This window comes from Scyliorhinus torazame, chromosome 15 (assembly GCF_047496885.1).
Source record: "Scyliorhinus torazame isolate Kashiwa2021f chromosome 15, sScyTor2.1, whole genome shotgun sequence".
Classification (NCBI taxonomy): Eukaryota; Metazoa; Chordata; class Chondrichthyes; order Carcharhiniformes; family Scyliorhinidae; genus Scyliorhinus; species Scyliorhinus torazame.
This window is the reverse complement of record NC_092721.1, coordinates 56,490,593-56,513,096: the sequence shown is the minus strand read 5'-3', so window position 1 is coordinate 56,513,096 and position 22,504 is coordinate 56,490,593. Positions and strand designations below refer to the sequence as shown.

Genomic DNA, 22,504 nt, shown 5'->3' with positions numbered 1-22,504 from the left:
TCATAAGATTTTCCCTCCATACCAGGCAACATCCTGGTAAATCTCCTCTGCACCCGCTCCAAAGCCTCCACGTCCTTCCTATAGTGCGGTGACCAGAACTGTACGCAATACTCCAAATGAGGCCGGACCAGAGTTCTGTACAGCTGCAACATGACCTCCCGACTCCGGAACTCAATCCCTCTACCAATAAAGGCCAACACTCCATAGGCCTTCTTCACAACCCTATCAACCTGGGTGGCAACTTTCAGGGATCTATGTACATGGGCAACTTTCAGGGATCTATGTACATGGACACCTAGATCCCTCTGCTCATCCACACTTTCAAGAACTTTACCATTAGCCAAATATTCCGCATTCCTGTTATTCCTTCCAAAGTGAATCACCTCACACTTCTCTACATTAAACTCCATTTGCTACCTCTCAGCCCAGCTCTGCAGCTTATCTATAATCCCTCTGTAACCTGCTACATCCTTCCACACTATCGACAACACCACCGACTTTAGTATCGTCTGCAAATTTACTTGCCCACCCTTCTGTGCCTTCCTCTAGGTCATTGATAAAAATGACAAACAGCAACAGCCCCAGAACAGATCCTTGTGGTACTCCACTTGTGACTGTACTCCATTCTGAACATTTCCCATCAACCACCACCCTCTGTCTTCTTTCAGCTAGCCAATTTCTGATCCACATCTCTAAATCACCCTCAATCCCCAGCCTCCGTATTTTTTGCAATAGCCTACCGTGGGGAACCTTATCAAATGCTTTGCTGAAATCCATATACACCACATCAACTGCTCTACCCTCGTCTACCTGTTCAGTCACCTTCTCAAAGAACTCAATAAGGTTTGTGAGGCATGACCTACCCTTCACAAAGCCATGCTGACTACTTACCAACATCTCCCACAGGGTCCTGCCTCTGCGTCATCACCCTATCCGGGACCCTGTTGTGCGGATGATGTGCTCCCATTGCCAAAGGTTTTACACCAGTGTCCAAGCCGCAGCCGGAGCTGAGGGGTTCGCAGCGAACAATTCTTCCTCCTGTGAGACTGAACTTGTGAGTCCCTTTCACCCCCTGCCGGACTTTTCTTTAATGGGGGGTGAATGTGGTGAGCCTTGTATGGCTGCGTAAGGCTGTTGTATATATGTTCACTATTGTTCTACTGTTCTATTAGTATTGTTATCTCCACTGTTGTATATACTTATTGTTATTGCTGTTCTATTATTGGTGCTGCTGTTGGCTCCGCCTGTGGCTCCGCCCAGCTGTGGGGGTATAAAGCCTGTTGATCTGTGGCAGTCCTGCAGTGCGGGAGGAGCTACAGGTCGGCACATATTTAGTTTGTTAAAGCATCGATTCACTGCTTCTCAGCGTCTCGTCTAAATTGATGTCTATCAGACAGTCCAGAGATTGATTGTGAGGCCACTTTAAATACGTGTGTTGTTTGTATCTAGGGGCAAGGCCTAATCCATTGAGCTCTGATGTCTGCTTGCTGACATCAACACAACCTGCAAAATGGTAGATGCCTTTGTTTGTGTGCCTGTTTCAACCCCACTCCCAGCACTTTGCTCAACAGCTGGTTGTCTAAGATATTGTTCCCTAACCTTTTTTCTGCTTGTAGCGCACAAAGACTCCGTGAGACGAATAGAGTGAAGTCGATGAGGCTTTATTAAGCGTGTCTGTTCCCCCGCAGCTCGATAGTAGAATGGCCTGCGGGGGAGGACTCCGGCTTCTTATACTCCGCCTTCGGGGCGGAGCTAGAGGTCAACGGCCAACCAGGACCCGGGATCTGTCAGCCAATGACATTAGGGCTTCCAGTCCCACATGACCCCCAATACATACTACCACATTCACCCCTTGTCAAAAATGAACCCGGCGGGGTGATGCTTCGTATGGTGGTAAGGGTTTACAGGGCTGGTCCTGGGAGGAAAAAAATACATTCACATGGCAATACAGTATTGTACAATTTTGTCCTGTTTCAACTATTTACAGAGGGTATAGGGAGAAAAGCAAAATGTTCTTGTGAAAAGTCCATATTTTGATTTAGATCGACGCCACGAGTCGGTCGGGCGGTCTGGTCGTCCGTGTCGATCGCCTCGGCCCCGGTGGTGGTGGTGGTGCTTGTACCGGTCTCAAGCAGGACGACCAGCTACAACCCCCGGGGGAACGGTTACAGCTTGGGCTTTATTCTTGGTCGGGCCTGAGGGGAGGGGAACCGATCCTCCTGGGAAGGGGGCGGTCGCGGGGTGCGGCGGTGGCAGGAAGGGGGGGGTGTGTGTTGCCGGCGGGCGCCAGATCCCGCAGGGAGACCGTGTCCTGTCGGCCGTCGGGGTACTCCACGTAAGCGTACTGCGGGTTCGCGTGCAGGAGGTGAACCCTTTTGATCAACGGGTCCGCCTTATGTGCCCGCACATGCTTTCGGAGCAAGATGGGTCCTGGGGCCGCCAGCTAGGTCGGCAGTGACGTTCCAGAGGAGGACCTCCTAGGGAAGACAAGGAGACGCTCATGAGGCGTTTGATTAGTGCTCGTACATAATAACGACCGGATGGAGTGGAGAGCGTCCGGGAAGACCTCCTGCCACCGTGAAACTGGGAGGTCCCTGGACCATAGGGCCAGTAGGACGGTCTTCCAGACCGTGCCGTTCTCCCTCTCTACTTGCCCGTTCCCCCGGGGGTTGTAGCTGGTCGTCCTGCTTGAGGCTATGCCCTTACTGAGCAGGAACTGGCGCAGCTCGTCACTCATGAAAGAGGACCCCCTGTCGCTGTGGACGTATGCGGGGCAACCGAACAGTGTGAAGATGTGTTCAGGGCTTTAATGACTGTGGCCGCGGTCATGTCAGAGCAGGGAATGGCGAATGGGAAGCGGGAGTATTCGTCCACCACATTAAGAAAATATGCGTTGCGGTCAGTGGAGGGGAGGGGCCCTTTGAAATCGAGACTAAGGCGTTCAAAGGGGCGGGAGGCCTTAATCAGGTGCGCACCATCCGGCCTGAAAAAATGCGGTTTGCATTCCGCGCAGATGTGGCAGTCCCTTGTGACTGTACGGACCTCCTCTAAAGAGTATGGGAGATTGCGGGACTTGATGAAGTGGAAAAACCGAGTGACCCCCAGGTGGCAGAGGTCCTCGTGGAGGGTTTGGAGGCGGTTAATTTGTGCGTTGGCACATGTGCCGCGGGATAGGGCATCGGACGGCTCGTTCAGCTTTCCGGGACGATACAAAATCTCATAGTTGAAGGTGGAGAGCTCGATCCTCCACCTTAAGATCTTGTCGTTTTTGATTTTGCCCCGCAGTGCATTATCGAACATGAAGGCTACCGACCGTTGGTCAGTGAGGAGAGTGAATCTTCTGCCGGCTAGATAATGCCTCCAATGTCGCACAGCTTCCACTATGGCTTGGGCTTCCTTTTCCACTGAGGAGTGGCGGATTTCTGAGGCGTGGAGGGTCCAGGAGAAAAAGGCCACGGGTCTGCCCGCTTGGTTAAGGGTGGCCGCTAGAGCTACGTCGGAGGCGTCGCTCTCGACCTGGAAGGGGAGGGACTCGTCGATGGCGCGCATCGTGGCCTTTGCGATATCCGCTTTGATGCGGCTGAAGGCCTGGCAAGCCTCTGTCGACAGAGGGAAGGTCGTGGTCTGTATTAGGGGGTGGGCCTTGTCTGCATACTGGGGGACCCACTGGGCGTAGTATGAAAAGAACCCCAGGCAGCGTTTCAGTGCTTTTGGGCAGTGCGGGAGGGGGAATTCCATGAGGGCGCGCATACGTTCGGGGTCGGGGCCATTGCGCACTACGTAGCCCAGAATGGCTAGCCGATTGGTGCTAAAAACGCACTTGTCCTCGTTGTACGTGAGGTTCAAGGCTTTGGCGGTCTGGAGGAATTTTTGGAGGCTGACGTCGTGGTCCTGCTGGTCGTGGCCGCAGATGGTTACATTGTCGAGATACGGGAACGTGGCCCGCAACCCATGTTGATCAACCATTCGGTCCATCTCCCGTTGGAAGACCGAGACCCCGTTTGTGACGCCAAATGGGACCCTTAGGAAGTGGTATAATCGCCCGTCTGCCTCGAAGGCTGTGTACTTGCGGTCACTTGGGCGGATGGGGAGCTGATGGTAGGCGGACTTGAGGTCCACGGTGGAGAAGACTTTATATTGGGCAATCCGATTGACCAGGTCGGATATGCGGGGGAGAGGGTACGCGTCTAGTTGTGTGTACCTGTTGATGGTCTGGCTATAGTCTATGACCATCCTTTGTTTCTCCCCTGTCTTCACTACTACCACCTGCGCTCTCCAGGGACTATTGCTGGCCTGGGTTATGCCCTCCTTTAGTAGCCGCTGGACTTTGGACCGAATGAAGGTCCGGTCCTGGCCGCTGTACCGTCTGCTCCTAGTGGCGACGGGTTTGCAATCCGGGGTGAGGTTCGCAAACAAGGACGGGGGTTGCACCTTGAGGGTTGCGAGGCCGCAGATAGTGAGTGGGGGTATTGGGCCGCCGAATTTGAACGTAAGGCTCTGTAGATTGCATTGGAAATCTAGTCCCAGTAAGGTGGGGGCGCAGAGTTGGGGAAGGACGTTTAGTTTGTAGTTTTTGAACTCCCTCCCCTGCACCGTTAGGGTAACTATGCAGAATCCTTGGATCTGTACGGAGTGGGATCCTGCTGCTAGGGAAATCTTTTGTGCGCTGGGGTAGGTGGTCAAGGAACAGCGTCTTACCGTGTCGGGGTGGATAAAGCTCTCCGTGCTCCCGGAGTCGACTAGGCATGGTGTCTCGTGGCCGTTTATTAGCACCGTTGTCGTCGTCGTCTGGAGTGTCCGGGGCCGAGCTTGATCGAGCGTAATTGAAGCGAGACGTGGTTGTAGTAGTGGAGTGGGGCCCGTTGTTGCCGTCCAAGATGGCGTCGGGGATGAACAAAATGGCCGCCCCCATGCATCGCACGTGGCTGGGGGTCACAAGTTGGCGGCGGGGTGGACAAAATGGCCGCCCCCACGCGTCGTAGAGGTTTGGGGTGGTCCAAGATGGCGGCGCCCTTCCTCCCCTCGTGGTGGCCGGGACCCAAAATGGCGGCGTCTGCAGATCGCACATGGGGCGCTGGGGGGGTTGGGGAGCGTTAGGACCGCGCGGGGCTCCCTCCTCTCCGGGGACAGCGGTGGTCGGGACCCAAGTTGGTAGCGCCGGCGGGTCAGACATGGAGCGCGGGGGGGGTTAGGGGGGCGTTAGAGACGGCCAGAACTCCCTCTTCTCGGTGGGGAGTGGTGGTCGGGACCCAAAGTGGTAGCGCCGGCGGGTCATACATGGGGTGCGGGGGGGGGGGCGTTGGGAGCGTAAGCGGCGTGCAGGGCTCCCTGTTCTCCCGGGACCGTGGTGGTCGGGACCCAGAGCGGCTGCGCCAGCGGGTGGGGAGCGTAAACGGCTTGCAGGGCTCCCTGTTCGCCCGGGACGGCGGCGACCTCGCGGGACCGGCACACAACCGCGAAATGGCCCTTTTTCCCGCAGCTCTTGCAGATTGCTGCGCAGGCCGGGTAGCGCTGCCGGGGGTGTTTCGCCTGGCCGCAGAAATAGCAGCGGGCGCCCCCGGTGCGACTTGGCGTCTGAACCGTGCAAGCCTGTGGGGTGTCCGGGGGGGGGGGTGGGTTTGTCGCGACGGGTACGTACGGAGCCCAATGGGCTGCCGCGCGGTCGGGGCCGTAGGCGCAGGTATTACGCGCGGCCACGTCTAGGGAGGCTGCTAGGGCCCGGGCCTCTGAGAGTCCTAGCGACTCTCTTTCTAGAAGTCTTTGGCGGATTTGGGAGGAATTCATACCTGCCACAAAAGCATCGCGCATTAACATGTCCGTGTGTTCATTTGCGTTCACCGAAGGGCAGCTGCAGGCTCGTCCCAAAATCAGCAGCGCGGCATAGAATTCGTCCATCGATTCTCCGGGACCTTGCCGTCTCGTCGCGAGCTGGTAGCGAGCGTAGATTTGGTTAACTGGGCGGACATAGAGACTTTTCAGTGCTGCGAACGCCGTCTGGAAATCCTCCGAGTCTTCGATGAGGGAGAAGATCTCCGTGCTCACCCTCGAGTGCAGGACCTGTAGTTTTTGGTCTTTTGTGACCCGGCCGGTGGCCGTTCTGAGGTAGGCCTCGAAGTAAGTCTGCCAGTGCTTGAAGGCTGCTGCCGCGTTCACTGCGTGGGGGCTGATCCTCAGGCATTCCGGAATGATCCTGAGCTCCATAGTCCTTTTTAGGCACGCTTAATAAATTGTAGCGCACAAAGACTCCGTGAGACGAATAGAGTGAAGTCGATGAGGCTTTATTAAGCATGTCTGTTCCCCCGCAGCTCGATAGTAGAATGGCCTGCGGGGGAGGACTCCGGCTTCTTATACTCCGCCTTCAGGGCGGAGCTAGAGGTCAACGGCCAACCAGGACCCGGGATCTGTCAGCCAATGACATTAGGGCTTCCAGTCCCACATGACCCCCAATACATACTACCACACTGCAGCAATGCCACACTTGGTTCAACCTCAAGAATGAAAGTTTGCAGCGGGGATGTGGGAGTGGGGGAGGGAAGAGCCCTCCCCCACTCCCACATCCCCGCTGCAAACTTTCATTCTTGAGGTTGAACCAAGTGTGGCATTGCAGCAGAAAAAAGGGTAGGGAACAATATCTTAGACAACCAGTGAAAATTAAATATTGCATCAAATTATTCTGCTGGAATTTTAAAAATCTCTATTACATCAGAAAACCTGAAAGATAAAAAACATTTACGATTTGCACAATTCTGTATATTTGAATGGTTTCCTTGTAGTCTAAATAAAGTGGTATCTTTTTTTTATTCAGAATACTACCTGTATCTCTCAAAAAGCTTATCCAGAGCCAAATATTACATTCTACATGAATGGATTTCCTCAGGATGGGGATAATGGTATGAAAACTTTGCATTTTACTATCGGTGTTGTTAGTAGTGTTAGTACAGTTATTATCCAACCATTCACTGCATAAAACTGTGACAAAAATCATATTGATTATTCCCCCTCATCCTCCTTCAACATTGGTTTGACACAGTTGACCACATGATACTTCTCCATTTTCACCCAGCTAGTTCCATTTTCATCTATCTAATCTATCTAATATTCCATGGCCTCCCTTCCTGCTCCCACAACAATACCTCTTGTGACCCTAAGGATCTATCCTTGATCCCTGCTATTATCGTCTGCATGCTGCCCGTCGCACAACACTATTATTCACATGTACTCTGACGCTACCCAGCTCGACCTCACCACCGACTCGGTCGACTCCTCCACTATTGCTGAATTATCAGCCTGCATATCCAATATCTAGGAATGGATCAACAGAAGTTTCTTTCAATTAAATATTGGGTAAGACTGAAGCCATCATCTTTGGATACCACTAAAAACTTGATTCCCTAGCTATTGCGTCCATCCCTCTTGCTAGTAATTGCATGAGACTAAACAAGAGTGCTCCCAATCTATGTGTCATACCTGGCCAGGAGCCTCTGACCACCTATCCGCACGATCACTAAGAGCAACTAAGCACTGATTTCCACTTGTGTATCATTGCCAAACTTGACCCCTGCCTCAGCTGATCTGCTGCTGAATTCTTTGTTCAAGCCTCTGAACTTGACAATTCCCTCCTGGCTGGTCCACCATATTCTACCCTCTATAAGCTTGAGGGAATCCATTACTCTGCCGCCCCTATCTTTACTTTCACCAAGTTCTGTTCATCTATTTTCCCGGTGCTCTCTGATTTACACTGTCGTCTGGTCAAGCAACACTTAGATTTCAAGTTCTCATCCTGGTTTATAAATTCTTCCATTGTATTGCCCCTATCTCCCCCAGCTTCACAACCCTTCACAATATCTGAGCTCATTTAATTCCTGCCTCTTGCACATCTCCAATTTGAATTGTTCCATCATCAGTGGCCATGCCTTCAACTTCTTAGCTTCTAAGCCCTGGAATTTCCTCCTTCAACATCACTGACCCTCAAACTCTCTTTTTTTAAAGATGCTTTTTAAAGCCTCTCTATGACTAAGTTTTTGACTATCCGTCCTCATATCACCTCAGTGACCTGATGGCTATCTTTGCTTTACAAGGTCCTGTGAAGCACCTTATTACATTTTATTACATTCATGTCACTTTTTTAATTCTTCCATGGAACGTGAACATTGTTGGCAAGGCTCACGTCTAATTTTGTGCTCACACCTAATTCCCTCGAGAAGACGGTAGTGAATCACCTTCTTAAAACATTGCAGTTATTATGGTGCAGGTACATTCATACAGCTGTGAGGAAAGGAATTCCAGGATTTCAATCCAGTGCCAGTAAAGGAATGGCAATATAGTTTCAAGTCAGGATGGTGTGTGGCTGGAGGACCACTTATGGCGTTCCTATGTGTATACTGCTCTTTTGCTTCTAGATGGTCGCAGTTGCAGGTTTGGAAGGTGCTGCAGGAGTCTTGGTGAGTTGCAGTGGTGCACCTTGTATATGGTACACGCTGTTGCACAGTGGATCAGTGGTTAGGGAGTGAATGTTTAAAGCAGTGGACGTGGTGCTGATTTGGTGGACTGTTTTATACTGGATTGTATTGAATTTCTTGAGCATTGGTGGAGTTGCAGACAGAGACTGTTTCATTGCATTCTTGACTTGAACCTTGTAGATAAGGCCAGGCTTTGGGGAGTCAGGAGGTGAGTTACTGTGCTCACTGCAGAATTCCCAGCCTCCTGGGTCGTTTCTACTCCCTGCATAAACAATTTGGAGGAAAATGTAGCTGATCTGATTAGCAAGTTCACGGATGGCATCAAGGTTGGCGGAGTGGCAGATAGTGTTGAGGGTACAGCAGGACATAGGAGATAGGTAGGAGTCTTGGGCAGAGAAATAGCAAATGGAGTATAATCCAGACAAATGTGAGGTAATGCATTTTGGTAATTCTAACATAGAGGGGAAATATATCAGAAATGTCAAAACTCTTAGGAATATAGAAAGTCAGAGAGATCTGGACGTGCAGGTCCACAGATCTTTGAAAGTGGCAACACAAGTGGACAAAGTAGTCAGGGAATCATACGGAATGCTTGCCTTCATTGCATGGGGCATTGAGTATAAAAACTGGCAAGTCATGCTATATTTGTATAGAACCTTGGTGAGGCCGCATTTGGAATATCGCACACAATTCTGGTCATCATACTACCAGAAGGATGTGGAGGCTTTGGAGAGGATGCAGAGGAGATTTACCAGGATGTTGCCTGGTCTGGAGGGTGTTAGCTATGCGAAGAGACTCGGACTGTTTTCATTAGATCGTCGGCGGTTGAGGGGTGATCTGAGAGTGGTCAACAAGATTATGAGGGGCATGGATAGAGTGGATGGGCAGGCACTCTTTCCCAGGATGGATGGGTCAGTCATAAACGGGCATAGGTTTAAGGTTCATGGGGTAAAGCTTAGAGGAGATTTGCGAGGCAGGTCTTTTACACAGAGGATGGAGAGTACCTGGAATGCATTGCCAGAAGAGGTTGTGGAAGGAGATGCATTAACGGCGTTCAAAAGGGATCTCGACAAATACATGGATAGGATGGGTATATAAGGAAAAGGCACTAGCATGTGCTGAGGATTTTGGCCAATGGTGGCATCATGGCCGGTACAGGCTTGGAGGGTCTAAGGGCCTGATCATGTGCTGTATTGTTCTTTGTTCTTTGTACTCCTTGGGAACACTCACCTCTCCTGCATTGTTGTGATGTTTAATTAAACACATTCTTTCCATGCCCATAAACACTCAATTTTTAAAATCTTTTTTCTTGACTGTGTCCAGTTAACTTAATGAGCTCTTCAGAAGCATGTTTCATACCTTTTAAAAACTTAACTTTTTAAAAAGGTGAAGTCACACGGGATCAGAGGTGAGGTGGTAAGACGGATACATAACTGGCTCGGTCACAGAAGGCAAAGGGTAGCAATAGAAGGGTGTTTTACTGAATGGAACGTTGTCACTAGTAGTGTTCCACAGGGATCTGTGCTGGGGCCTCTGTTGTTTGTGGTGCACATAAATGATTTGGAGGAAAATGTAGCTGGTCTGATTAGTAAGTTCACGGATGACACCAAGGTTGGTGGAGTGGCAGACAGTGTTGAGGACTGTCAGAATATACAACAGGACATAGATACATTAGAGACTTCGGCAGAGAAATGGCAAATGGAGGTTAATCCGGACAAATGTGAGGTAATGCATTTTGGTAGGTCTAACATAGAGGGGAAATATACCGTAAATGGTAAAACTCTTAGGATATAGAAAGTCAGAGAGATCTGGACGTTCAGATCCACAGATCTTTGAAAGTGGCAACACAAGTGGATAAGGTAATCAAGAAAGCATTCTGAATGCTTGCCTTCATTGGACAGGGAATTGAGTATAAAAACTGGCAAGTCATGCTACAGTTGTCTAGAACCTTGGTAAGGCCGCACTTGGAATATTGCACATAATTCTGGTCGCCACACTACCAGAAGGATGTGGAGGCTTTGAAGAGGGTGCGGAGGAGGTTTACCAGGATGTTGCCTGGTCTGGAGGCACTTAGCTCCGTGGAGAGACTGAATAGATTCGGTCTGTTTTCATTAGAAAGGCGGAGGTTGAGGGGTGACCTGATAGAGGTCTACAATATTATGAGGGGCATGGATAGAGTGGATGGGCAGGCACTCTTTCCCAGCGTGGAGAGGTCAGTCACCAGGGGGCATAGGTTTAAGGTCCGTGGGAAAAAGTTTAGAGGAGATGTGCAAAGCAGGTTTTTTACGCAGAGGGTGGTGAGTGCCTGGAACGCATTGCCAGGGAGGTTGTGAAAGCAGATACATTAACGGCGTTCGAAAGGCACCTTGGCAAATACATGGATAGGATGGGTATAGAGGGATATGGCAGAAGGAAGTGCTGAGAGTTTTGGCCATGTTTGGAGGGCCGAAGAGCCTGTTTCCGTGCTGTATTGTTCTTTGTTATATGTTTCTTAATGGAGGAATATCTAAGTCAAGACCTTCATGATCTATATATGTGGAGCCCGTGATTAAATCTTTTGTCCTATTTATTCCCACTGACCTGAGGTTACTGATTCTAACAGACCTAGGGATCCCCATTTAAAATAATTCACCAATAACATTTGTAAAAACTGCACCTTCTAAAATCTCTATGCAGGAGGCTCAAATTCAAATTAGGCAAAATAACAAATTTTAACAAACCACAAATAGGATTGCGATGCCAGAGCTGGAAGTTGAACATGGCCTGAAAGCTGTTAGTTTCACAATTCCACTTTAATCCCTTTGGGAGTGAGAATGCTCAAAAGGACATTAAAGCCTAACCAAGAATTTCATTCTAGTTCCAAGATTTATTTCACCATTTTGAAATTGTATTTTGCTAACGTTAGTGAAGTTCAGCTTCATCGTGTTCAAAACCAGTGAGCAAAATATTGATATACGAAGATACAATAGGGCAAGCAACATGTAGTAGGTCCATTAAACTCATCCAATCCAGTATATTGTGTAATTTAGGGCAGCACGGTAGCACACGTAGCTTCACACCGCCTGGGTCCCAGATTTGATTCCCTGCTGGGTCACTGTCTGTGCAGAATCTGCACGTTCTCCCCATGTCTGCGTGGGTTTCCTCCGGGTGCTCCGGTTTCCTCCCACAGTCCAAAGATGTGCAGATTAGGTGGATTGCCCATGCTAAATTGCCCTTAATGTCCCCCAAAAAAGGTTGGGAGGGATTATTGGGACATGGGGATGGGGTGGAAGTGGGTCGGTGCAGACTCGATGGGCCGAATGGCCTCCTTCTGCACTGTATGTTCTATGTATCTATGTATAACCACATGCAGAATCACAGAATCATAGAATAATACAGTGCAGAAGAGGCCATTCAGCCCAATGCGTCTGCGCAGGCTCATGAAAAGCACGTGACTTGCCCACCTAATCCCATTTGCCAGTACCTGGACCATAGCCTTGAATGCTCTGACTTGCCAAGTGCTCATTCAGATACTTTTTGAAGGATGTGAGGCAACCCGCCTCTACCACCCTCGCAGGCAGTGCATTCCAGACCGTCACCACCCTCTGGGTGAAAACGTTTTTTCTCAAATTCCCCCTAAACCCCTCACCTTGAACTTGTGTCCCCTCATAACTGACCCTTCAACTAAGTAGAACAGCTGCTCCCTACCCAGCCCCCTTTTAATCTTGTACACCTCGATTAGGTCGCCCCTCAGTCTCCTCTGCTCAGGCGAAAACAACCCAAGCCTATCCAACCTCTCTTCATAACTTAAATGTTCCATCCCAGGCAACATCCTGGTGAATTGCCTCTGCACCCCCTCCAGTGCAATCACATCCTTCCTATAACGTGGCAACCAGAATTACATACAGTATTTCAGCTGTGGCCTCACAGTCTACCTACTCTCGAGAAGTATTAACTGCTGTGCCAACAAATAGCCTGTAATGGCTGCTTGATGGGGTGATTTCTGGCATAAATGTTTCTTGAATTTTTCATTGGACACATGCACAAGAATTCATCCTTGGCTTTGTAGTGTTATTCTCATGTTTGAGTCCAAAGTTCATGAGTTCAGATCATAGAAACATAGTAACATAGTGATATACCTTCAATTCACCGAGAGGCAGAGAGAGCGAGTGAACGTAAGGCTTTATTAGTCATGAACTTGCCCAACCAGAGTCAGTAGTACAGATGAATGCCGCCCACAAGAGGCCGGCCTATATATGCCCTGGTGTGGGCGGAGCCAGAGGCGGAGCCATACCAAGGTTACAGTACCTGGAAGCAGTTCATATCACCACTTCCAGGTCATAGGTCACAGGTTATGGTATCATGCATGCATTATGGTGAATACATTCACCACACTTAGAAACTTGGAAAATAGAAGCAGGAGGAGACCTTTCGGCCCTTTGAGCCTACTCCACCATCATTATTATCATGGCTGATCATCAAGTTCAATATTCTCATCCCACCTTCCCTCCAATATCCCTTGATCCCTTTAGCCCCAAGAGTTATATCTAATTCCTTCTTGAAATTACACAATGTTTTGGGCTCAACTACTTTCTGTGGTAGTGAATTCCACAGATTCACCACTCTCTGGGTGAAGAAATTTCTCCTCACCTCAGTCAGAAAGGTTTTACCCCTCATCCTCCAACTATGACCCCTCGTTCAAGACTTCCCACCATCTGGAACATTCTTTCTGAATCGACCTTGTCTAATCCTGTAAACATTTTCTAAGTTTCTATGAGATCCCCTCTCACTCTTCTAAACTCCAATGAATATAATCCTCATCGACTTAGTCTCTCCTCATGCGACAGTCCGGCCATCCCAGGAATCAGCCTGGTAAATCTCCGCTGCACTCCCTCCATAGCAAGAACATCCTTCCTCAGATAAGGACAGCAAAACTGCACACAATACTTCAGAGACTTAAGAAGATTGGGTAGGCTGATATTTTAGTAGACCATCTAAACAATAGTTAAGTTGTTAAACCTAAGATCCCACGTGCCTTCTCAATAAACATGTAAGATCCCATGTAATTGTGTGTAGAGGATTAGGAGAGTTCTAATGTGCTCCTCACCAATTATTGTCTCTCAACCAGCACATTAAAAAAGATTTATGAGGATTTTGAATCCTCAAGCCTCCGTAGGGAGGAACATGGCAGAGGCTTCTGCTGCATCGCTGGACCCTCCATGGTCGATGAGACGGAGACATTGGCTAGCTTCTTGACAGACGAATTTAAGAAGCAGTGACAGGCGGTGTTGAGATCCTGGAGAAGGTTTTCTGGCAACTATGGAAAAGATGTACCAGTAGATTGAGGTACAAGGTGCGACGATACAGAAGGTGGAGGTGTCGCACTCTAATCATAGTGATCGGAATGTTTCCCTGGTGGCAATGATGATGATGCAGACAGGAGAGTGTAAAGAGCTATGGAGAGCCATGGTTGACGATCTGGAGAAACCATTCCAGACAGCAAAACCCAAGAATCATTGGGCTGCCGGAGGGCTTGGAGGGCCCAAGTCCATGGACTTGATGTTTAAGATGTTTGGAAACTTGGTTGAGGGGGTGCGGGATCTTGCCGACCCCTCCTGAATTGGACCGGGCCCATCTAGATCTGGGGAGCCACCATGTGTAATCCTCATCAGGTTTCATTGATACGTGGACAAGGAGAGAGCCCTGAGGTGGGTGAAGGACCATCAAGACTGCAGATCGTAGCGACATGCCATCAGAATATATCAGGATATTGGGGTAGAGCTGGCGAGAAGGCAAGCGATGTTGACTATGACTAAAGCCATGCTGTACAAGAACAATGTGAAATTTGTTAAGAAGCATGGACTGGGGGTGAGCTGAAATGCATAAGGACTAAGGAGCTTGTGTGTTCACTGTTAGATTCATCTGTATCTGTATTATTTGTGGCAATTTTGACCTGTGGCAAAAGGCATGGGGTTGTTCGTGGGTGATTCTTCTGGGCGAAGTTGGGGTTTATATATTGTACTGTTGGAGTTGTTTGGGGAGCGGTTGGTGGGTGTTTATTTTCCTCCATTGTTCTATATTTAAGTTTGGTGTGGGCTGGAGATTGAATGCTGATATACTGTTTAGTTTCTTTGATTTTTACCCTGTGGGGGGTGGGGTCATCCAGCTGGTGTTTCACTAGTTAACAAGAATGGAGAAGGGGCGATGTCTGCCGCTGGTTACCGCTGGGGTATTTTTATTTAAGGTAATGAGGTTTTTGTTTCTGTTTTTTTTGGTATTGGGGACAGGGAAGAGGGGGTTGGCTTTTGTTCTTCTGTTGGTTGTTTGTTTGGTGTTCAGGATGGGGTGAGGCTGGGAGGTGAGGATGGCGGATGGGTAGACAACCGACAGTGACGGTTCCTTTGTTTTTGGGCTGGCTTTATGGGGGTGTGGCAGGCATCTTGTGTGGGCCTGGAGCTGCCGCGTGTTGGGGCACTGCTGGATTGCCTCACAGGGTGGATGTGGCTGATCCTGGATTTAGTGGGGGTAGGTTTTGATTGTAGGGCACAGGAGGGGGGGTGCTCTGGTGATTAATAAGAGGATGGCTTTTTCTGCGGTTCATATATTAGCAGACCCAGGTGGGAGGTGAGGTGTGTAGTCATCAATGGGCCATTGAGGGCAGCACGCTGGCACAGTGGTTAGCATTGTTGTCTACAGTGCTGAGGACCCGGGTTTGAATCCCGGCCCTGGGTCACTGTCCCTGTGGAGTTTGCACGTTCTCCCCGTGTCTGCGTGGGTTTCACCCCCGCAACCTAAAACTGTGCAAGTAGATTGGCCTCGCTAAATTGCCCCTTAATTGTAAAAAAGTAAATGGCTACTCGAAATTTTATTTTTTTTAAATCAATGTGTCATTGGCGGGCATGACGGTGGTGTTATTCAATGTGCATGCACTGAATTGGGATATGTCACAGCATTCATTAATAAGGTGCTAGCTTCTATCCCAGATCTTGATTCATATCAGCTAATTATGGGGGGGGTGCAAACAACACTTCAATTGTGTTCTGGATTCTAGGTTTGATAGATCATGCCCCGAGTCTCTGAGTCCATCAGGGGTGGCAAAGGAGTTATCGGTGTTCATAGAACAGATTGTCGGGGGGGGGGGGGGGGGGGCGGGTAGCTGGCAGACCTGTGGAGATTTGCATGTACAAGTGATGAGGAATTTTCTTTTTTTTTCCACACGTTCATCGGGTTTACTCCCGGATTGACTTCTTCATGGTGGGTTACCCTGCAGTTTGAGAGGGAGAAGCTGCAATCAGATGTAACAGTATTACAATTAAATAAGGGTAACTACAAAGACATTTGGGAGGAGCTGGCCAGAGTTGATTAGAAAAGGAGCCGAGCAGGGAAGACAGTGGAACAGCAATGGCAGGAGTTTTTGGAGGTTATTAGGGAGGCACAACAGAAATTCAACCTAAGGAGGAGGAAACATGCTAAGGGGAGGACAAGGCAGCCATGGCTGACGAGGGATGTCAAGGACAGCATAATGGCTAAAGAAAAAGCATACAAAGTGGCGAAAATTAGTGGGAAACCAGAGGATTGGGAAGCCTTTAAAAGTGAGCAGAGGACAACTAAAAAAGCAGTAAGGGGGGAGAAGATGAAGTACGAGTGCAAGTAATATAAAGGAAGATAGGAAGAGATTTTTTCAATATATAAAAGGTAAGAGAGGGGCAAAAATATACATTGGACAACTGCAAAATGTGGCTGGAGAAGTAATAATAGGAAACAAAGAAATGGCAGACAAACTGAATAGTTACTTTGCATCAGTCATCACAGTGGAAGATACCAGTGAGATACCAGAGCTCCAGGAGAACCAGGAGGCAGAGGCAGTGCAGTGACCAATACTAAGGAGAAGGTTCTGGGGAAACTGAAAGGTCTGAAGGTTGGCAAGTCACCTGGACCGGATGGACTACACCGCAGGATCCTAAAAGAGATAGCTGAGGAAGTTGTGGAGGCATTAGTGATGATCTTTCAGGAACCACTGGAGGCAGGAAGGGTCCCAGAGGACTGGAAGGTGGCTAATGTAATACCACTCTTTAAGAAGGGAGGGAGGCAGAAGACTGGAAATTATAGGCCGGTTAGCCTGTCTTCGGTCATTGGTAAGATTTTAGAGTCTGTTATTAAAGATGAGATCACGAAGCACTTGGAAGTGCATGGCTTTGTCAAAGGGAGGTCGTGTCTGACAAATCTGTGAGAGTTCTTTGAGGAGGTAACAAGCAAGTTAGACAAAGGAGAACCAGTGGACGTGATTTATTTAGATTTCCAGAAGGCCTTTGACAAGGTGCCACATACGAGTCTGCCAAATAAGTTAAAAGCTCATGGTGTTCAGGGTAAGATCCTGGCATGGATAGAGGATTGGCTGACTGGCAGAAAGCAGAGAGTGGGGATAAAGGAGTCTTTTTCAGGATGGCAGCCAGTGAGTAGTGGTGTGCCTCAGGGGTCTGTGCTGGGACCACAACTTTTACAATATACATTAATGATCTGGAAGAAGGTACTGAACGCACTGTTGCTAAGTTTGCAGATGATACAAAGATCTGTAGAGGGACAGGTAGTATTGAGGAAGCAGGCGGGCTTCAGAAGGACTTGGACAAGCTAGGAGAGTGGGCAATGAAGTGGCAAATGAAACACAATGTGGAAAAGTGTAAAGTTATGCACTTTGGAAGGAGGAATTTAGGCAAAGACTATTTTCTAAATGGGGAAATGCTTCGGAAAGCAGAAGCACAAAGAGACTTGGGAGTCCTTATTCATGATTCTCTTAAGGTTAATGTGCAGGTTCAGTCGGCAGTTAAGAAGGCAAATGCAATGTTACCATTCATGTCAAGAGGTCTAGAATACAAGACCAGGGATGTACTTCTGAGGCTGTATAAGGCTCTGGTCAGACCCCATTTGGAGTATTGTGAGCAGTTTTGGGACCCGTATCTAAGGAAGGACGTGCTGGCCTTGGAAAGGGTCCAGAGGAGGTTCACAAGAATGATCCCTGGAATGAAGAACTTGTCATATGAAGAACGTTTGAGGACTCTGGGTCTGTACTCATTGGAGTTTAGAAGGATGAGAGGGGATCTTATTGAAACTTACAAGATACTGCGAGGCCTGGATAGAGTGGACGTGGAGAGGATGTTTCCATTTGTAGGAAAAACGAGAACCAGAGGACACCATCTCAGACTAAAGGGACTATCCTTTAAAACAGAGATGAGGAGGAATTTCTTCAGCCAGATGGTGGTGAATCTGTGGAACTCTTTGCCGCAGAAGGCTGCGGAGGCCAATTCACAGAGTGTCTTTAAGACAGAGATAGATAGGTTCTTGATTAATAAGGGGATCAGGGGTTATGGGGAGAAGGCAGGAGAATGGGGATGAGAAAATATCAGCCATGATTGAATGGTGGAGCAGATTCGATGGGCCAGGTGGCCTAATTCTGCTCCTATGTCTTATGGTCTTATGTCTCTTCTCCATGGGGTGAGGGGAGCAGGGTACTTGGCGATCGTGATCTCGGATCATGCTCTGCATTTTGTGGACCTGATGTTGGACCCAAGCCGAGCTTTGAGGTCGTCCACCAGATAGAGGAGGAGAATGAGGGGAGGGAGCAAAGAGTGTCCTTCTGTGCGGATGATTTGCGAACCCACTCTTCAATGTAGGAGAGATAGTGATGTTGCTCAGGATGTTTAGCTCCTTTTTGGGCTACAAATGAATATTTTCCAGTGAACCCCCAGGTGAGGGGAGCTGATCTGGGGAGGTTTTTGTTTTTGTTCCAGTGTCTCCAGTCTTTCCTTTGCAAGGTTAATACATTGATATCGACTTTTGTTTGGGCTGGTCAGACCACTTGGGTTCATAGGATGTTTCTGCAAAGAGACAGGCAGTCAGAGGGGTTCGCACTTCCGAATCTGTTATGTTTCTATTGGCGGCAGATTCTGATAAGGCGGTTCAGGGAGCCGGATTCTGTAGGGGGCTAATGGAGGAGGTTTCATGCACAGGGTCAAGTCTGAGGGTCCTGGTTACTGCACCACTCCTGTTTGTCCCTGAAAGATCCTCTTTGAGTCTGGTGGTGATAGTCACTTTGAGGATTTGGAATCAGTTTAGGCAGCATTTTAATCTGGATTCCACGTCATTGCTGGCTCCATTTTGCAGGTACCATAGGTTTGTGCCGCCTGGTTTTGATTCATCGTTCAGGATGTGGGAGAGGGAGGGGTTGGTGAGCTTTAGGGACATGTTTTTTGAAGGTAGGTTCGCCAGCCTAGACGCGTTGTTTGAGAAGTTCCAGCTGTCGAGAGGGAACGTATTCAGATACTTTCAGGTATGTGATTTTTTTTTTACGCAAGGAGCTTTCTTAATTTCCCTTGGTATCGTCACCCACACATAGGGGCAGGGTCCTGTCCTTTGTCGAGTTAGGAGAGGGTAAGACTTTGGATATTTATGGGCAGATATTGGTGACGGAGCTGGTTTTGTTGGAAGAAGTAAAGGGGAAGTGGGAGGGTTAGCTGGGTTTGATATTTGAGGGGCGGGGGGTGGGTTGCGGTTGTGGAGTGAGGCTCTCCACAGGGTAAACTTCACCGCCTCTTGTGCTAAGTTAAGCCTGATCCAGTTCAATGTTGGGCACAGGGCCCACCTGACCGGTGCATGTATGAGTGAGTTCTTCTCGGGGGTGGAGGATAGGTGTGAGCAGTGCTCTAGGGGTCTGGTGAATCTGACGCACATGTTTTGGTCGTGCCCCAAGCTTCTTAGTTTCTGGGTCTCCTTTTTCGATACCATTTCAGGGATTTTGGGTGTACACCTGGAATTTTGGACATGCCGGTGCTGCACGTGGGGAAGAAGACCTTGCCTTCGCCTCGCTAATAGTCCAGAGATGTGTTCTGCTTGGGTGGAGGTCCCTGGTTCTTCCTACGGCTTTGGCCTGACTGGGGGACCAGCTGGAACTTTTGTACATCGAGAAGATGAAGTATACAATGAGGGGAATGGTGGAAGGGTACTACTCGAGGCGGCAGCCTTTCAGTGAACTGGTTGCCATCAGCTGTGGAGCTGTGATTTTGTTAGGGGTTTGCTTTCATTATGGGAGTGAGGGAAGGCGGGACTGGTGATTGGGTGGGTGTAGTTTGCGTATAATATTGTGTCGGGATTTGCTACAATGTTGGTGTTTTTGTTATCATGAAAATCTTGTTTGAATAGCACTACTGCGTCACAACGCCAAGAACCCAGGTTCGATCCTGGCCCCAGGTCACTGTCCATGTGGAGTTTGCACATTCTCCCCTTGTCTGCATGGGTCTCCACCCCCACAATCCAAAGATGTGCAGGGTAGGTGCATTGGCCATGCTAAAATTGCCCCGTAATTGAAAAAAAAAATTTAATCCTCTTCCAAGGTAACTCCAACTCGGACAACTTCAATGTTTCATAGAATGTACAGTGCAGCAGGAGGCCATTCAGCCCAACGAGTCTGCACCGGCTCTTGGAAAGAGCACCCTGCCCAACATCAACACCTCCACCATATCCCCATAACCCAGTAACCCCACCCAACACTAAGGGCAATTTTTGGACACTAAGGGCAATTTATCATGGCCAATCCACCTAACCTGCACATCTTTGGACTGTGGGAGGAAACCAGAGCACCCGGAGGAAACCGGAGCACACACGGGGAGGATGTGCAGACTCCGCACAGACAGTGACCCAAGCCGGAATCAAACCTAGGACCCTGGAGCTGTGAAGCAATTGTGCTATCCACAATGCTACTGTGCTGCCCCAACTCATAGGGTTTCAGTCTCACTTTCTGAGATATTGTTCCACTGGACTCTCAAGGACACTCGGGCATCAAATTACAAGCACAATTTCAGGTCTTTGGCTATGTCAAGCAGAACGACACTGTACCAAAGGAGTACCTTTGACCCATCGGCCCACAACACAGAGCCACCAACCTTTTGCTGCTTCTTCGGATCTTCAGGGCTTCGTCTGAGCCCTGAGCACTTTTGCTCCCCACACTCTTTTTCTAATTGGATATTAGTTTTGTGATAAAAATTGGATGGCATGGATAAATTGGGGCAAAGGACCTGTTTCCATGTTGTAAATCTGTATGACTCTGCTCCTCTGTTTCTCTTAACTTAACTGGACCCGCTGCTGTCCCTTGTCTTTGTCCCTCCCTGGAACACTTTCTGGCTGACTGCTTAAAATACTGACTGTATCAGTCCTGCTATTCACTGACACTTGGACTGATCTGATGACTTACCAAATCACTCCAAGAGGGTCCCAACCCTGTTAATAGACAGAAACAAATGTAACAAGCTTTGGAATATACTGTACCTCAAATATTACAATCTCCATAGACAGCTAACAGAGCACACAGGGGGAAAAGAATGGATTTCGTAACAGGTGCTATATAATTGCAAATTGTTCCTTTTCCTTACACATTATATCTAGTTTGGTCGAGTGTGTGAAAAGTACTGAAACTTGGTTCAAATGTTCCTCAGATTCTGTTACCGTATCAGAAGTGTTCCTGGATTCAAGTGGCTTGTATGAAGTGAGAAAAAGATTGTCCCTCGAGATTAAAGCAGACCAATCGAGGTTTGTTTGGTGTGAAGCTGTGTTCTCACTGCCTGGAAATAAGAGCAAAGCTATGCGCTCAAAAGAAATACCCCTCAATAACTGTGAGTACTGATTACTATGAAATAGCTATAGACTGTATTCTAACATTGAAGGATCGATTTAATGTCAAACCTTGTTGTTTCTCTAAAATGTAACAATTGTTTTCTCAAGTTCATTGACGCCTGCATCCCTTATTCTTTCTACACATCACTTTTGTTTGAACACTTTGGGCCTGATTTTCATATTGCAAGTGGGATATGGCAATCTCGGGATTTCCCGAGATCGTAATCCTGCTTCCTGACTGGCAGTGCCCAGTTACGCTATTTTCATGGAGAAGAGTCAGGGACCAGTTTGAGTTGAACCTGCCATATCCCATAGAAGGCCCAAGATGGAAACAGAGGCAGACCTGACTGTGATGGCCAGGTTATAAGGCCCATCTTTGTTCACTGAGTTATTGGGCCAAATCTGGAGATGAGTGTGAGGCCCCCCTGACCCTTACTCCCTCCCCTCTCATTCCCTAGCCCTTCCCATATCCACTCTTACTTTATAATCGCTCTTACCCCATAACTCCATACTTTCTTACCTCCTTATCCATAATGCACTTCCCAACTCACTCAAACTAGTATCTACTATAAGTATAACTCAGAATCCGTATAATAACATTTGGAAGTTTTTGATAAGGTCCTCAATCTGTCAAAAACTGTATTAAAAAAATCAACTTAAAAACCATAATCCTCTTAACAGCTTATCTGGCAAAACAAAGAAATAATACTTGAAAATCCATGTTAAACCCATCTTCCTCTTAACAGATCATAAATCTGTCAAATTGACCAGGCTCACATTCCCCTTGACAGTTTTATCAACAACTCCTGCTGAAAAGTATCCATTAGTGGGTTTGAAACTCAGCCAAACATTCATAATAAAATTTCATTGAACAACTATCAGCAAAGAATCCTGAGCTGAGTACAATAAAATCTTTAGCTTTAGCCCTCAGTCACAGCATTGAAATAGCCAAATAGATGGCTTAGCTGAACCTCAAAGCTCGGAAATTTTCAGCCATCTGAAACGCTCATACAGTAGGTTCAGCTGAAGTTCAAGGAAAACATGAAACAATCAAATCCATAATTCCCTACTGTACAATGCAGAATAGCATATTATCAAGTGGATAATATACTCTAATGCAACTGAAGATTTTTCACTTCGATAATGTTGTTCAATTTAACATTTAACAAAACGTCAGTTATCATTTACAAAACAAAGCTCTATGATCAATCATCGTATTAAAATATATGTAATTTATGATGCAGTATTTAATTATGTTATGTCAAGTTGATAACATCTTTAGAACTTAACAGATCCTGATACCAAACCATGGTCCTTCTTTTGTTCACTTTACCTTTCAGTTGACGTGAAATATGTGGCCTTCTAAGGTTGGCTCAACTCCCTGAACATTACGGACAATCTGAAAT

At 48.0% G+C, this 22,504-nt stretch overlaps 1 protein-coding gene across 1 annotated transcript in view; it reads left to right on the top strand.

Annotated features, from left to right (window-relative positions):
* Positions 1-22,504, top strand: part of LOC140391389 (T-cell surface protein tactile-like) — a 187,607-nt gene that overhangs the window by 108,505 nt on the left and 56,598 nt on the right. Inside the window, exons 6-7 of the mRNA XM_072475937.1 lie at positions 6,806-6,890; positions 20,921-21,097. Coding sequence (XP_072332038.1) covers positions 6,806-6,890; positions 20,921-21,097 — 262 coding nt within the window. The remainder of the gene's footprint in view (positions 1-6,805; positions 6,891-20,920; positions 21,098-22,504) is intronic.